Source organism: Aythya marila (genome assembly GCF_965140915.1).
Source record: "Aythya marila genome assembly, chromosome: 2".
NCBI classification, from domain to species: Eukaryota; Metazoa; Chordata; class Aves; order Anseriformes; family Anatidae; genus Aythya; species Aythya marila.
The window spans coordinates 47894375-47912948 of NC_139043.1; the positions used below are offsets into that span (position 1 = coordinate 47894375).

The window sequence follows — 18574 nt, forward strand, 5'->3', positions numbered from 1 at the left end:
AAAGCAGCTACTGCTATGATTAAATTTGAAAAACAACTTAGAAGCACTATGGAAAAGTTACTTAGAGGAGCTCTCATTGGCAGTCACTGGAGATTATACTTGGATCTTGCTAGGGAATGAACAGTGGCAACAGCAGTCCCAACAGATGTAGCTCACAGTACTGATGCACAGCACTGGCTATAAAGCCTGCATACATTTTAATTGCAACCTTGGGCAATAATGTATACTCCTACAAGGCAGATACCGCTAGGAAAAAAAACTAAGGAAACAAACAGGTTGCATATTTTAACCAGACAACTTAATGTTTGCAAATGAAAAGGTAACATAACTGTGACTAGAACTGTACAATTCACTGCATGGTTTTTACTCCACAATTAACACTTAAACTGGAAAGGAAATAAAATATTACCCAGAGGTTACACAACAATACTGTTAGTAAAATGCAAGGCTAGTAACGATTCTCCATCCTAGTTTATGATAAGCCCTTTAAGGAATGCCATTCAGAAGTCCTGAATGGCTTTGAATTTCCCAGCTGGAAAGTGATGTCTACATTTGAATAGAAAGTTTGTAAAAATTTGAGATCTTAAGGGCAAACACTTGAAACCACTGAAAGAAACACGAGCTTGAGTCTTGCCTTGGTAATTAGGGTGCCTCAAGAGCTGATTTAAGCATTCTGTGCAGTTCTTCTAAACACCAACATTATTATTAGCATAATGAAATTGCTTTGAAGCAGCAACACTTCATGATGTTGGAAAGAAAAAAAACCCTTCCTAACTACCAATTTTTGGAACACAAATTCCCATGGACTATGAGTTACTAATAGTAGAAGTCACAATGATCTTTTAATTCAAAGTCTCCAAAGAAAAAATGTCTCCAGAGAGATAGTGTAATAGCTTCTCCAAAGTCTCCTGAGTCAGCAACACATCTGCAGCCTGGAAACTACTGCTTTATCTGATTACAAGGCCATTCATACCTGTAATCTTCCTTTTCTTTACTCTATTTTCATAAGAAATCCTCTGACAAGAGGTTGTTAAATTGCAATAACCTTGTAAACTACATCATTTATTTTTTTTTTAAATGTTGCAGTCTAAGAATAAAAGTGACTGCAATACTTATGGCCAGAATACAGCTGTTCATCTATCCTAGCAGGATATTGTTGTCAGGAATCACTGATGAACAAGACCAGCATTTCAGTTCAGCTCTGACTGCACATTATCTTATGATTGTGATGGAGAGGAAGAATAGATCGAGTCTACAAGAGGCAGAAAGGATAGAGCCCTCTATTTCTTTCGTCACAGCATTTCCAAAACAACAATACCTTAACAGAGATAAGAGATCCCTGGCTTCTAAATGCAATGACTCTTCAATTTAGACTCCTGAAAACATCCAGGCCGAAATTCCAGAAAGTAATCTTCACCGACATGAATTAAAAGACAATAAATAAAGTGATCTACAACTATACTTCAAAGAAAGAATGTGTTTTTAACCTGTTGCTGACCCTTACTCATTTAAAGTTTTGGCTTTCAGTTAAAAAAAAAAAAAAAAAAAAAAAAAAAAGACTGGTATGAAGAGTGCTGTCCTTGTGTCCTTGGAAAGCAACCATTCCTCACATAAAACACAGGAGGAACGCTGCCTCCTCAGGAGGAAACACACTGTCAGTGTAGTAACATTGTTCGACTCTCCTATACTGTCATGCTTAGTTTTGCAACACCACCTTCATTGCTTCCCCACTACTACTTTACTCAGTCATTAAGCAAAATGAAGTAAGAGTCAAGTAAGACACATTCCTCCTGTCCAAGTTCAGTCAAGTGACCACAGAAAGCACGGCAGAAGAGACTGAGACCTCAGGACTAGAATACTTTGACATACTCTGCACCACTTGTATCACTTAGCCACAAGACATTGAAAAATTTTGACATTGGAACTCGCCCCTCCCCCCCCCCCCCCCCCAAATATGGTAGCTACTCTAGTAAGTAACCCTTGATCTTAAATGTTTTATTTATGAAAATTTTTGATTTTGCACTTTGTCTCAATGAACTGATTAGATTTTTTATATATATATTCTTCTGAACTCTTATGCTTAGGAACAATTATTTGAGCAGGACTTTACATGTATTACCCATATCTTCAATAAAAGATAGGAGTTTAAGATGCTTGTAGAGGTGATATTATAACACTGTGTGAATGATAAAACTTTCCTACAATTTAATGAAAATCTGTATTAAGAGATCTAGACTTACGGTATTTTGAAATAAAATATTTATTTCTATGAAGATGTCACTGGAAGGTTAAATTGTTGGAAGTAGATTTGGACTTGATTTATACAATCATGTATATTTATGCATGTGATTCAACATCCCTTTCTTTTTTCATGTGCAGATTTTCCTGTTGTCCAACACAATTACCATTGGCTCATTCAGAAAATTTCATGTAGACATTTTAAGGAATATCACCAAACCTTATGAAATATCTTATAAGATTTTTTCTAGGTAGTTTATTTAAATATTGACTTTCATGTCTTGGATCACTACATGTAACTTCAACGCACTCTGCTGAAATAGTTGGCAAGAATCAAAACAGGTTAGAGAAAAGGCTAATACATGGTCATGAACTGCATCGTCTTCTCTATTAGCTTCCCTACTGAAAATCACAGGATTTGACTGGTAAACAATCTCAAGAGTTTGAAGGAAAAAAGCTGGAAATGGAAACCATTTGAGTGTTCAGAATTTCTGTGAAGCAAAGTATTAATCTTGCTTTTATTTATTTATTTTAATTTCACTTACCCTACTTAAAACCAAGACCTTACAGGACACATTAGAGTTTGTTAGTTTGGAACCAACTAGAATCACAGAATGATTTAGGTTGGAGGAGAACTCTGCAGGTCACTCTGCTGGAAGCCACTCCAGTTAATATCAGGTTTCTCAGGGGAATTCCAGAATAACGTTGAGTATGTCCAGATATGGAGATCTACAATTGCTCTGAGCAACTTTTTCTGAAGTTTGATCACCCTCATTGCTAGAAAAGTTTTCCCTTATATATAGTCAAAATAACCCATATTGCAATTCATGTCAACACCATCTTGTCCCAGTACCAGGTTCCTTTGGGAAAGATCTGCCTCTGTCCTCTCTAAGCTATGATGTACTTGTACACAGCTCATCTGTGTCATCCTCCTCACCCTCATTAGAAGGGAAAAAAAGATGAGGACTCAAAAATATTTGGAAGATTCAGCCAATCCTTTCTCTCCCTTCCTCTCTGAAGGAACAGATCTGTACCCTCATTGAAGATGTTTTCTGAACCATTCCAAATCCAGAAATTAAGATCTTATGACTTTACTAGATAGCATGTTTCTATGCTTAACAATATTTCCTGTATTTACCTCAAAAGAAAGTGGTTTGGCACCCATAATTTAAAAAGTCTTGGTAGTATTAAATTCATATTCCTCTTCCTTTCATGTTAATATGCTTTTTATTTTTTGCTTATCAGTCTACTGTGTAACACACAAATACCATTTTTTTTTGCATTCAGAAGTTTCTAGTATTTGCCTCATGATGCTACAAAACATTTTACAAATCAGACATGTGGTCTGAAAAGTGGAAGAATCACACTGATTATGTGCCCTGGAAGCAAGCAAGGATGAAGACACACCAGGCTACACTAACAGATGTGTAGCTGGCAAATTAAGGGAAGTGATTAATCATCTTGTCCCTATCCCTCTTCAGCGCTTATTAGATAACAGCTAGAGTGCTCCATTCAGTTTTACAAACTCCCCGATACAGGAAGAACAGTGACTGTACCAGAGCAATTTCAGCTGAAGGCCACCAAGACAGTGGGGGAGCGAGCACTTGCTGAGGGACTGGAGCCTGTTAATCCCGGAGAAGTGAAACCTTGGAGGGGAGAAGAGGGACCAACCTTATGGTACCAACCTTACAGTACCAAAGACAACATTTGTTGAAGACTAAGCCTGGCTCTCCTTAGGGAGGGAAGCACATCACAGCAAGAGCCAACAGTCGCCAGCTGAAACAGGGGTGTTGCAGCATGACAGAACGGAAATGTTTTCATCATGAGATCAGTCAGGCATCTGATCAAGCTACGCACAGAGAAGTAGAGTCTGTCTTTCAAGGCTTTCGAGACCCAGCTGGACAAAGAACTAAGCAACCTGCTCTTAATTTAATGCTGTCTGCACTCTGAGCAGAAGGTTGGACTAGACGATTTCTTGAGATCCCTTCCAATCTTAACAGTACTACACTGGAATCAGTGTGCAAGAAGAAAGGAGCTCAGAAGATGAGAAGATACTTTGCCTTTCGATTTAGAGCACGTTCTCAACAGGACAGAAAATGCATGCCTTTTAAATTAATGACTGGAAGCATTTTTGGAAGTATTTACACCATAAACACCATTTCAGTGTTTGATACAGTGTTTGTGAGAGAGCCAAAGAAAAAAGTACTGAATGAAAACTCTGCATCAAAAGGGAGGAGGAATTTAGTTTGCTTTATCCCCCTTTTTTTTTTTCTGCTCCCCTGTGTAACACTACCTATTATCAAGTGAAATAATCACTACACATTCAGCAACTAGATAATCGGTTTAAATTTAAATACAGATTTTCTGATCTTGTAAGATGACCTCCAGAAGCAATCAGAACTGTCACCTTCAGCTTCCTGCTGCTGGACTAGATTATCTCATTGCTTGATAAGCTACGACTCAATGGTATTAACAGCTTTCAGTGGTATTAACAGCTTAATTACCTCTAAGTACTTTTTTTAAGGTGGGTTATTGCCTACACAAGTTCCCTGTTCCGTTTCACAATTATGTTATGTCTACACAAGCATCCATGCCATGATACATGACACCAGGAACAAACAACTGTTTACAGACTTTGGATAAGCATCTATGTTAAATGCATAGCCAGAACTTGAATAGTGGATATCTGCAACAGGAAGCAGACCAGTATCTTGGAAAACCTACATTAAAAGCATTAGAATCAGACTCAATAAGGTTGGAAAAGACCTTCAAGACCATCTGTTCCAACCATGCCCCAACCACCAATATCACTCATTAAATCATGTCCCTAAGCACCACGTCCAACTGGTACTTAAACTCCTGCAGGGACAGTGACTGAACCACCTCCCTAGGCAACCTGTTCCAATGCCTAACTAAGGAGTGCCTCTTGAGAATAAATTTCTCCTAATTTTCAACCTGAACCTCTCTGGTGCAACTTCAGGCCATTCCCTCTTGCCCTATCACTAGCTATCTGCAAGAAGAAGAGGCCACATGCTCTCTCAAACAACTTAGAATTTGATAAACTGGTGGACCAAACCATCTGCTCTTTTTGCAACTTACTGACATTATCAGCTGATTATGTTATGGATAGCAAAATTTTTGCCATTGGGTAATCTTTCAGACTTTCCCATATCTACAGATCTTAAACAAACCCCCCAAAACCTGCAGAGGAACAGAAGCCTTAGCTGCGTGCCCTTAAGAACCATACTTTACCAAGCTTCCTGACTTTACTTTAGACTAATCCACATCTTAGAGGAGTGAGCTGGTGAGGGAATCTACAGGTGAAGTCTTTGTAGAAAATTCCATTGCACTTTTTTTTTTTTAAATACAAAAAACGTATTATCTAAACATGCAGAGACTAGAAAATCTACAGAGATGTCTGCTGATGCTTCCAAACACCTGTTAATAGTTTTTTCTCAAAGCTACCCTTCCTACTTAAACTGTATTTTGCAGACATACAGTATGAAGCTTTGATGAGACAAACTTGCAAAACTTCAAAACAATCTAGTTATTACCTAAGGCATAGCTCTGCCGTAAGTCTTAATATTTTTCTTGTTCATAAACATTTACCAAGAGACATGCAAAACTAGTCTAGGGTTCATGACTTTTTTATTAACATAAATCAATCTAATTTGCTAATGAAAGAACACTTGCAAAAGGAGTTTAAATACAACCAAAACATGACACAAAGTTGGATATCATAACATACTACTAAAAATGACACATTGCAATTTGAGGGGACACAGCTTCTCAGCTCTGAGTGATCTTTTCTGACATATTTCACTACCAAGGGAGCCACTTGTAGTAAGATGCTAATGAAGTGCTGAAGGCAGTACAGTAACAGGACTTTAGTATTAATGGATCATACTTTTTCTGAGCTCCTATTCTGGTTTTATCTTATAAAAAAAGAACAAATCAGTGTAAAAATTATTTATTCTATTTGTCTTTCTTCCAACCATTCCCTCAAAGCATTTCTTCTTTGGATATAAGCCTCATTGTACAACAATTTTTTGATCAACAAAACATGTTCAAGTGCCTTCTGACAGCGTTTATTCTCCTGAAATTCCACCAAGAAACAAAACAAAGATGACAAAATCCATAGACAATGACTACATTTATTATGGTGCTTACGTCCACAAGCATTTTGTAGAGGACAACATATTGATTACCCAAATTAAAAACAAACAAACAATGGGATTCCTAGATAACAAAGACTAGAATTAAGTATAATCGATTGCTGAAAGTCACAACCATTCTAGTCCAATTGATATTATGTTCCTCAACACAGGCAGTTTTGTAGAGGTGTGGGTAGGTTTCTACCATTAATCCATCTTGTTGTCTGTCCAATTGGTTTTAAAAACAGAACAAGACAGTCTTCTACAGTATTCTCCATGCACTCGTTATTTTGTTTTATATAGCAATATCTGCTGAACTTGTGGAAGAAGGTTTAAAAAAAAAATGTGAAAAGTTGTTTTTGCAGCTTGTACTTCTAAACAAATTCTCAGCTGTTGTGAAAAATGCACCAGGACACTAACCTACGTATTCTCTTTCAATTCATCAGCAAAGGTATTAGTTAATACTGTAAATAAAGCTGTGAGTACACTTATTACCTAGCACATTATCCTTGAAAGCTTCTGAGAGAATCATTTGTGATTTACTCAGTTATTTTAAGATATCAAAGGGTGGGAGGTAACTTGATTTGTACTAATTTACTCTAACATGAACTACAGATTATTTAGATTGCATTTAAGGCTCTAATGTGCTTCAGCACAGGAGACAAACACTTCCTGAAATGTTGCAACCAAAGAAACAGTCCATTATTAAACAGTATAATAACCAGAAAACATTGCTTTTATAGAAGAATAGTCAAAACTGTGGACTTTACTCCAATAGGTATGAGAACCCAAATAATCCATACCTTAAAAATATATTCAGGTATAAATGAAAAATTTCTGGTATATACAATATGTATATGAAAACAGTATATTTTTGCTTCTCATATGTTTTACTTGTTTCTTACAACGAATCCTTGTTACAAGAGGTTTTAAAATCTCTACTAAAACCAGTTCTAGATTTTATTATTCTAAGATATGCTTTCAGTATATCTTTCGTTCAGAAGCTGGAGATGTTCATCACTACATACATATTTTGGCGAAAATAAGCATTATTACATTTCAGAGATTACACACCCCATATTCTTGTTCAGCATCATAAAGAGCTATTCAAAAGTCATGGTCTAAGAAGAGAAGTTCAAAATATTAAGATAAGAAAACAAGACAGGCAAAAATCAGCTTACCTGTATCTGCAAGTGCAGATTTTCTGTATCACAGCTCAAATGAACCTAAATTATCACTTTGTAAATCCCCTAGGACATGGTAGGGCTTATGAGCTCCAAAACTTCATGCTCCATAAACGCAGATATGCTGTGTTCAGTGTAAGTTTTTTTCCCACATACTATGAACCAACCAGTACACCCTCCCTGATCCAAGCTATCTATAAGCATAACCAGCTTGGATGTGTCAGGACTTCATTTTACCTGAGGTTAGCATTACCATTACCAGATATCAGCTGGCTTCATGAAGCATTGTCAGTGAACCTCCCTCTTCGGCATACCTTATTAGATTGGTCTCATTATCGTAATAGCCAACAGACATTTATCATAGAATCATAGAATCATAGAATATCCTGAGTTGGAAGGGACCCTTAAGGATCATCAAGTCCAACTCTTGACACCGCACAGGTCTACCCAAAAGTTCAGACCATGTGCCTAAGTTCACAGTCCAATCTCTTCTTAAATTCAGACAGGCTCGTTGCAGTGACCACTTCCCTGGGGAGCCTGTTCCAGTGTGCAACCACCCTCTCTGTGAAGAACCCCCTCCTGACGTCCAGCCTAAATTTCCCCTGCCTCAGCTTAACCCCGTTCCCGCGGGTCCTGTCACTAGTGTTAATGGAGAAAAGGTCTCCTGCCTCTCGACACCCCCTTACGAGGAAGTTGTAGACTGTGGTGAGGTCCCCCCTCAGCCTCCTCTTCTCCAGGCTGAACAGGCCAAGTGACCTCAGCCGTTCCTCGTACGTCTTCCCCTCAAGGCCTTTCACCATCTTCGTAGCCCTCCTCTGGACACTCTCCAACAGTTTCATGTCCTTTTTATACTGTGGTGCCCAGAACTGCACACAGTACTCGAGGTGAGGCCGCACCAGCGCAGAGTAGAGCGGGACAATCACCTCCCTTGACCTACTAGCGATGCCGTGCTTGATGCACCCCAGGGTACGGTTGGCCCTCCTGGCTGCCAGGGCACATTGCTGGCTCATATTCAACTTGCTGTCTACCACGACCCCCAGATCCCTCTCTTCTAGGCTGCTCTCCAGCGTCTCATCGCCCAGTCTGTACATGCAGCCAGGGTTTCCCCGTCCCAGGTGCAGGACCTGGCACTTGCTCTTATTGAACTTCATGCGGTTGGTGATCGCCCAGCTCTCCAACCTGTCCAGATCCCTCTGCGAGGCCTTTACGCCCTCATTTGAGTCCACAACTCCTCCAAGTTTGGTGTCATCAGCAAACTTGCTCAAAATACCCTCTATTCCTACATCCAGATCGTTTATAAAAATATTGAAAAGTACCGGCCCTAAAATGGAGCCTTGAGGGACCCCACTGGTGACCGCCCACCAGCCTGACGCAGCCCCATTTACCATAACCCTTTGGGCCCTGCCCGTTAGCCAATTGCTCACCCAATTTTTATTACAGCATTCAAGCTAATAAAGCCACTGAAATAATGAATATTGAGGAAAACTATTTCTAAATTAGCTTTAATGGAAGCTTAAAGAAGATAGTGAAGCTAAGTTGTTTTTCAAATGGTTCCTGCTGACCTGTATAATCAAAGCATGGGGTTTTTAAACAAAGCAGTAAAGTGATATGGGCACTGCATCTGCAAAAAGTGCCTTGCATAGCTAGACCACTCATTCCATGCTTAGTTCTGGATATTTATAAAAAAACACCAAACACAAAAAAAATAACCCCACCAAACACAGACACAAAAAAAGATAAGTCCAGGCACTAAGCAGTGGTTGGTTTCAAAAGTGGTGGGCTCAATATGAAGGTGATGCATGCTACACGAGTTTTGAGATGATTGATGTGTCGTGGTATGCCAGCTATATCCAGTTCTCAATACCTCTGATGAAAGAAGTTTGATGTCAGAGCACTAAAATATCTGAGATAGGCAGCTGCCTGTGCTCATCTCAAAGAAAGCAATATTAAACTTGCTATGCGGGGTGACAGAGAACATGGTCTACAGTCGACTATAATCCCTGTTATGAAAAGGTGCAAGCTCATATATGAAAAACAGAACAATACCAATTACATTCTCTCAAAATCTAAAATTAATACCACTATGGTAGACCAAAAACTTAGAGCAACATTGTTATTCTGGTAATTATTGATTTTGTCACTGTCTCACATCATGGAATCTTTTCCATCAGTAGGGAGCTATAGTTCTGCATTTTTTTTTTTATAGTCTGTTAAGGTTGTACACAGAGTGCAAACATTCCTGATAATGTTGACAAAGTAGCTAGAACACTTGCAACTGCAAGACTAGCACACAGAGAGAGAACTGAATGGCTATATTCACTTATAGCCATTATAAGCCAATAAGGGAATATAATTGCTGTCTGATGCCAGCAGCTGATATAAGACTCTACAAAAGCAAAGTAAAGCTATTTTACCTCAAATATGCACATTTCTAAAAGTATTCCACAATACCTAGCATATATTATGCTATACTGCCTAATATTTTTTCTTATGTTGAAATACCAATATCAGAAAATCTTTATAAAGTAATAGGCATGAAAAAAATAGTTCATACTTGGACCAAGAATTCAACAGAAGAGTTTAAATCTTATTCAGAGGAAAAACAACTAAAATTTTAGTGTAGAAACATACTCAGATATGTGATGAGGCTCAGTTAGACCCTATACACAGAATGCTCAGAATTATGTTAGTGATCAGCTTCTAAATTGTTTATATTGCTCAGACCACTCATTTCTAACTAAATCCAAGTAGCGCTGACAGCCTAACTGTGTTTGATTTAGAATATGGAGTTAGATGCATATGTTTCAGTGAAGTTATTGAGCTACATTTAGAGAAGTTTAGCCCCATTTTCAGTGAACAAGCAGACAGTTGAAAAACATTTATGGCTTCTCTTTAAGGCAAAACACAGAAGGCTGCATATACATAAAGTCCTATTCAGCACTGCCCAGAAAAATCAAACACAATGTATGGAAATGCTTTCTTCTCTACAGAATATTCAAGCTTCACTTTGACACTCTGTAAATATATTCTGTAAGTAGATGTTAATAGATCCAGTTTCTATTTCAGATAGAGTAACATTAGAATAAAATATTTGCTACACAGCAGGCAAACTTTAAGGGACAATAGAAGTTGTTTAAATCTAAAAAACGTTAAGAGCTTAGATTTGACCTCATTTGCATAAGAATTTCTACTCTATGCTTAGCAGAAGTGCTAGAATGATAGCGATATATAAGAAGCAGCTACTTTTCTCAGTACTTTAAGTAAACCCTCTGAAATGCTAAGACTCCTTACAAAAACGATTTTGAGAACAGCTTTGAAGAATGGCAAAGGATCTGAACAATATTTTGATTGCATCAGAAAAGTATGAAAAACATACAAGATGGCAGGAATATCTTTTATTTTAAGTAAATCCATTCAATCATTGACTGATTGTCAATAGAATAAACAGGGAAATCCAGACAAAACTCAGGCAAAGTCTTATTACTATACATACAGTTTATCAGATTCCTCAAAGGGGTCAGCTTTGAAGCAAGCACAGCTGCCTCTTCAGTTAATGTTTGTTTAGTACAGCCCATTAATAACTGTTGTTGTAGCATAACCATTTGTACTTATCTCCTGATTAAATTACCTGTTAAGATATCTGAGCATAAGACAAGTGAATCAACCTCAATCATACATTATTTATATTTTCTCTTAACAATGGCCTGACCTGCCAAGAATTTGAGTAATCATATTATACAGAATCTTGTGCAAAATGAGTAGCACCTAATTATCAGCTTTTTCATGAGTGCCATCTAACACTTTCTTACATATAGGTAGATCCAATTTTTAGCTACAAAATTAATATATTAATAGTATGCTGTCTGAATGTGCCAAAAGGTTCCAATATATTTTTTTCATTTTTTAATGAATTTTTATTTGCACGGGGGAATAAGACTAAGATGTCCAAGTACACCAGAGACTGGGAAAGCGAGCTTAAATTATGTTTTCTAAGCAACCTTTGGAAACAAAAGCAGTCCAAAATCAATTGTCTACTTGAGTTAATATGAAAGTAGATAATAATCCTTCTTACTTCAGTAATCAGTTATCTCCATGTAAAACATTACAAAAAAAACCCAAAAAACAGAACTATTTACAAACACTTAAAGCTGCTACATTTAGAACAAGTTCAGACCACGACGTCCTTCTAATAAACATAAAAAGTATCAGGCAGCCAGCTCTATGCAATTAGTGGGCAAACCAAGGCTCTGCAGACAAATAGCAGACTGAAAAAAAGACAAGTAAGTGTTTCGCTTGCTGATAATTTAATTCCACTAGCTTTAGCTACACTACATTTTTAGAGTTCTTTCAACTGCCTGAATAAAAGTCAGTCTCAATATTTCTAATCAGGATGGCATACCTACAACTTGACCACTACCGATGAAGATTTAAAATAAATATTACATCTTTTGAAAATTGAAATAAAGAAAAAAATGCAGAGCTACTTTTTAGAATTGTTTCTGTTTTCAATGGAAATTAAGTTCTTTAAAGCAAGATACAAAATAGCAGAAATAACTGATATCCAGTTTCCTTTGAATGTTTGACTTCCCTTCTTTCTTCTCTCTCTTCCACTGTAGCAAACTGCAGACAACACTCAAAGGAAGATAAGCAAGTTGGAAAGAGTGATACATGGACATGTTTCAGGATTTACCCTATTTGAATCAAGGAAATGGAGGTACAATTGTGGCTGCAAAAATTTGCTCAAGATATGCTTGACAAAGAGATGTCTGAGGTAGCCTAACAAACAAACCATGAGGTGGGATGTGAAAGGAAGAGGAGATGTGGGATAGATACTGATTTAGAAACAAGAAAACGCAGTGGCCCTCAGTCTTCCCTACAACGTTGAGAAAACAGAATGCTGACATTATTTTTCATGATCATTTCATCTAGTAAGGTGATGAGGCTTAGGGGCACAGTAGACTTGTGTCTTTTGCTGCAATAACTTGACCTTTTCTCATCAATGCATATAAATATCTGAAGGGAGGGTGTCAAGAGGATGGAATCAGTTGTGCCCAGTGACAGGATGAGAAGCAATGGGCACAAACTGCATATGAGACAGCAGACAGCACTTCTTTACTGAGAGGGTGACAGAACACTGAACATGTTCTTTACAAAACCAAGTAACTTTACTTGTTGCATCTGCCAGCCACTTCACAGAACAAGTGCTCTACGAGCATAAATAGCACCAGCACAGTGATTCCTAGCATGACAGCATCATCATTTCTCTACAGAAAACTAACCTCAGAGTGAAGAAACCCAGCAAGACTAAAGTTTGTCACTTGCTTTAAGCCACTTGAAAATAAATGCTTCACACTGAAAATGAAAAACTGATTAGATTGGAGAATTAAGTCTCTCCAGCTTCCACACTACCTTGTATAAGCTTTTTTTTTAATTTTATTTTTTTTTTACATTTTACAGACTACATTACCACACATATTCCTCCTTTTTCATAAAAGCATATTCCCACATGACACCATTACATCCTATTTTATTACTTAAATTACATTTCTTCTTCATGAACGCATCTTCAGCGGGATGAAGGTAACAGTCACAAAACTAGTCTGGAAAAATTAGTCTCCCCTGGCTGGCTCTCTAGTCAGCTCTCGGGAGAAGCAAAACTACTACTTCCAGCTCAGCCTCCACGTTATACATCCTCAATGCACTTTTCTCCATCTCAGTGTTAACGTTTGCTCCCTGATCAAACCATGCTGGGGAGGTAAAATACCAGAAACACCCCGCCACCCACCAAACAAACCCAAAACATACAGCCCCAACAACAACAACAAAGTTTCTTCTGATTCAGCTGCCTGGGGATCAGAGAAACACAAAGACATTGTTGGTGGGAACAGAGACCATTGGAAGGAAAACCTTTTGGCAGCAACTATAACCTCAAATCACATTCTTGGAACCCATGCTAAGTCAACTATGAAAACAATGCCCTGGAAAGTAAGCTTAATTTGTTCTGTAGTTCATCTAGTTTAGTTTTCCAAATACGCAAGCTAAATAAAATGAGAACTTGAGATAAATCATAGTTTAAAATGTTTATATTTGTAGGATAGGTTGAAAAACTTTAATTCCTTTGGTCTGTAGCAAAATAAAGAGTAATGAGTTACAAAACAAACAGTAGCAGAAGCTCTGGGTTTTATCAAGATTCGTGAATGGTATCTTAAAAAAATTTTTGCAGCAATTATGAAAAACATGCACACTTTCTTTTGGCTAAGTGCATACACTGCAACAGCAATTCATTAATGTTTTCCAAAAGCCACACCATTACAAAACATTAGTACTCAGACACAAAAACTACCCATAATAACAGGGTGCTTTAGGTGCCACTGAAAACACCGAAAGAAGGAACAGTTGGGTTCAGGAACTGGCACCATGATAAGAAGAAATATTTTTTTCTTGTGAAAGTCTTAGATAAAACAGGCAACAAATAAGCAAGAGAAATCAAAAGTTGTCAACTCCAGGAGTTACTAGGTAGAGTTAACAGCTTTAACAGCATTGATGTGAAATTCATGGTAGATTATTGCAGTAGTTAAAAGTTATTGGACCTTCCCCTAAAATATCAGCTTGAAGTTCCTCCAGGATCTCTCCAACAACAGCATGTCTCAAAATTACAGTATGTTATATACATAAATGCTTTCCTAGACAAAGTGTGCAGTCTTCTCCTCATTTTTTTATTATATTTTCTGAAGATAACTCTGAAGGCCTGTTATTGCCGGAACCTCATAAGCAACTTACTGCCAGAAACCAGCAAGTTATCCACTCCTGTCTCCAGCCCTAGTTAACGATCTAGGTTCACAGATGAATTAAAGTTCCAGGGTCACTAGATTTTATAGTAGAGTCACGTACATTGTAATGAATTCATGAAAACATGGCATGCAATGATAGGATTTTTTTCCCCTTCTATGTATCATTTGGTATTACACAGGAAGGCAGTTCATTTGAAGGAAGTGCACACAAAAATAACTAAAAAAAAAAAAAAGCTGGTAGAGGGCCAAAATAATTTTCAAACAGTGCGGTAGTGTTTAAAAAAAAATAAAATTATTTCTGTAACAGAAAGCTCCCGTCATCTGTAGAACTATGACAACTGTAATTTAACAGCACTGCAATTACAGATTAATGGATAATGAGACCCCATTCTCTTCTCTGGCTCTTTGATACTCCCTACAGCCCGTGCCCTTTATATCCTGACCTCTCTTCTCCCATCCTGCCACTGACTTGGTCCAAATTATTTGAAGATTTATTTTGAAGTGACACCTCACAAAACTTAACACACAGCAACTCTGCTGTTTCTTGGTAAAAAGCCATACTAAAATGAAGTTCTGCTTTCAAGGCCTACTTACACATATGAGTACTCCAGTTCCTGAAGTTACGTTTGCTTTGTAGAACATAGTTTTGTTTTAAACCAAACTGTACTTCTTAGTCAGCTACAGCTTTTGTTTCACGTTACTATAGTGGCAAATAAGGTCTGTTGACATATATGCATAATTCAACAGAAGCTAAACTTATGCATAACTAACAATTATTACATTAGAAACTTGTCACAATTAATTAAGCTCACCTCTTTATCCATACTCTCTAAATCCTCTTTACATAGGGTGTACAGGGGCATCGTCTCAGACATACTTGGCTGGCGTTTCCGCTTAGATGGACCAGGCTGCTCTTCATTTCCACTTGCTGGTAGGTCATCTTCTTCGAAAATCTGCTGCTGGTGTGGTTGAACAACTCTGAAAAATTTCAGGGGTCCCACATAAGAAAGATTTACTTGATTTATAGCTTTCCTAGAAATAAAATCCTACACACATTTTATGACTACTGACTATTGGTGACTTTACTTAACAGGCTTCAGGGTTCTTCAACAGAAGAAGTCTTCCAATGACACTGCTTTTATTTTCACTCTTATAGCTTAAGGTCTTATTCTGCCATTGACAAGGTACTCTCCTGTCTTTCTCATTGTTCTTTTAAGCATCAAACCATTCACGAAGCTAAGAGCTTCATTAGCTGAGGAGGTGTTTCCCATAAAATACTTCAAAGTTTGTCTATCTGACACATTTATTATCTATAAAACAATCCCTATATTCTAATAAGGTTTTCCTGATCTATGTTATGCTTGTACTCTTCAGTCTTAAAGTATATCTTTCTAATTCTCAACCTCTCAAACACGAGGTTTGCAAGTAGAAAGCTCTAATATGCAGCCTCGATCTTCATACGTTTCCTAGATGTCTAGATGAGATACAAAACAGACCATATTTCTTTTTGGCTAGTGTATTTAGACATGGTAGCATTTTCTTTTAATTTGAGTTTTATCATCTCATTAGTTACTGTCTTAAACCATACATTTAAGTATTAAAAAACCTCAAAATATTCATAAGAATAGATAAAATAATCATAACTTCATGTGAATTGCTATATAATTGTAATAAAAAATCTTGACAATATCTATAACAACAGAAGACTTCCACCTTTCTTAGGTAATAATGGTGGGGGCAAAAGTTACCTAACTAATAAAGACTTGCAGAAGCTAAAACTGCTATGCTGTACATTTAACTAAGAATATTGGTATTATCATCACACTAGTATTTTCAAACACATTACAGCAGCTCAGCACCATCCAGGATCCTATTCAAAGATCTCAAGGTCATAAAAAGCTTATGGGTCATTAATTCTTTATGTTAGCTACAAGACCTTGTGCGTGGAAAATGATTAGCACAAGCAAGTATAAGAGTAGGTGCGTATCTGAAATCAGGAACTGTTTCAAGTTGTAGCAGCCAGGTGAGACACCATTATCAAGGTGTTTTTGACAGTGGCAGCAATTCAGAAAGGAGAAGGCATAGTGTCTGCTGGCAAGTCTCAGTGGAGCATGACTGCTTTTTATTGAGCTTGCATTGCCAAGCAGCAGCTTTAGAGCACAAGTACAAGCCCCATCCAAAAACCACCACAACCATGTACTAAAGATTCATTAAGGCTAAATCCAGTCACGTGTAATTTTCTACAGCATCATTTCTTCTGTCATGAACTTAACAGCTTCTTGATGAGGCTAAGTATCCTAAGTATCAAGATTTCTTTCAGATCAGTATTTCAGTCCCAGAATGCATGAAATCTGAAAGCCAGCGGAAGCTGTTAATAGAGTTCATTTTGAGGACTCTTATTTCCTAAATATGAGTCTGATTCCTGTCAGATCCCATGGACAGATACTTGAGATGTGAATTAATTTTTAAAGTTACGGGTAGAGGTAAGAAACTCAAGTCATTTGCTGTATTGCCAAGAATTGCACTGCATGTTACAGAAGGTTCACATCAGCTCAACACTACTTAGCAGCACAGCAGAAATCAGATGCCTCATATTCTGTCAATTTTATATATTAGAATTTTTCAGGAAGCAAAAAAAAAAAAAAAAAAAAAAAGACTTGGATGTTGTGGAAATGAACTATCCAAACCTGTTTTATTCTTAAGGGATTTTAATCACAGCTTAACAGTTCCCTCCCCCCCCAAAAAAAAGAATAAAATATTTGTTTTTACAAGACTACACACTTTTCCCTTGGTATTAAACTCCTCTTGGGCAATACTTTTCATTAGAGAGGAAGAAATACAATACCCCACTGTATTTTCCAAAAGGGTCTTTGATAATATGATTTCCATGTCTTTTTAACAGGTACCCTAGCCAAGAAAAGAAAGGTGGTGATGCTATTTACATTCTTAGTAAAACAGCAAATGACAAAACAAAAAGGTATAAGCATCTTACAGAACTGTATAAAAAAGCTTGACTATGCCAACTATTATACACCTTAATTATATGTAGCAGGCAGGCAGCCAAGCAGATTTTCTTATACTAGAAGAAAAATCTAGTCTATTTTTAAGAAACATAGACTGATGACAGAAAGAGCTTCTCTTCCTGCAGTTTCTGCATCATTGTATTCTTATGTATATACTTCGAGTACTTTAGAGAACATTACCTTCACCTCAAATGTTGGCAAGGCAGGAATTATTTTCCATCATTATTAAATGAAAACTATTTTGGACAGTTTAATAAAGGAGCTACTGCATTCCAGAGAGTTGACATAGCTATGAAGCTCTTCATTCTGAAGTAATAATATGCCAAAATATTACAAGTCTCAGGTTAGTCTTGGAAGACTTCACCATTGGTTAAAAATATTAAATCAAGAATACAGGGTGAGGTCATGCTTGATCAGATCATTTTACACACAAATATTAACTGTAAATAACTAGTAACAGCTTCAAGGCTTGTGACAGATTTTTTCCAGTATTTTCCAACAGCTACAAGGTAAGAAACACTAGGTAAGAGAGCACTCCAAAAAGCAATATAAAACAGACTTCTCTGAGGTTTGTGACAAACTTTTTTTTTTATTATTAAAGACATTTTTCAGGCTTTACATTTTCATTTGTTATATAGACTAAAATTTAAGGACATACAAATGCAGGAATTTACATTTATTTCTTATGAGATGAGATTCAAGAGTACTTTTTCAGAAGTGACACAATATTCAACCCAGTATAGGTTGGTTGATACTTATTAAGTCTTACAGGCACAATTACAAAAATATGTTAGCCCTCTGCATGCTGGCTGGGTTCAACATTTGTGGAAGTAACAAACATTTTAATACTTCCTTTGACAGTGCACCAGGGCCAAAAGCTACAATATTATCATAAGTGTTTTTGAAAAGTTCCATTCATCATTTGAATTTTGTACTTTTTGTATTTTTGCTGTAAAAACTGATAAGAAAATATGTAATACTGAGTATGTAAATTAGACAAGAAATTTCAGAATTGAAGTTTGTATGAATCCCCCCAAAATTACTTCAGCCATCAGTATCTACTTGAGCCACCATTTCAAACCAAACATTTGGTGAATCTTTGCATTTTTTGATATCAGAATGATGATTTTAACTTCTCACATATAAGTTACACTTATTTTTTCTAAGCCTTGCCTTACCTGTGA

The 18574-nt window shown here is 37.0% G+C and overlaps 1 protein-coding gene across 1 annotated transcript in view; it reads right to left on the bottom strand.

Annotated features, from left to right (window-relative positions):
* Positions 1 to 18574, bottom strand: part of CTDP1 (CTD phosphatase subunit 1) — an 87536-nt gene that overhangs the window by 26361 nt on the left and 42601 nt on the right. The window contains exon 11 of the mRNA XM_082752888.1: positions 15180 to 15345. Coding sequence (XP_082609014.1) covers positions 15180 to 15345 — 166 coding nt within the window. The remainder of the gene's footprint in view (positions 1 to 15179; positions 15346 to 18574) is intronic.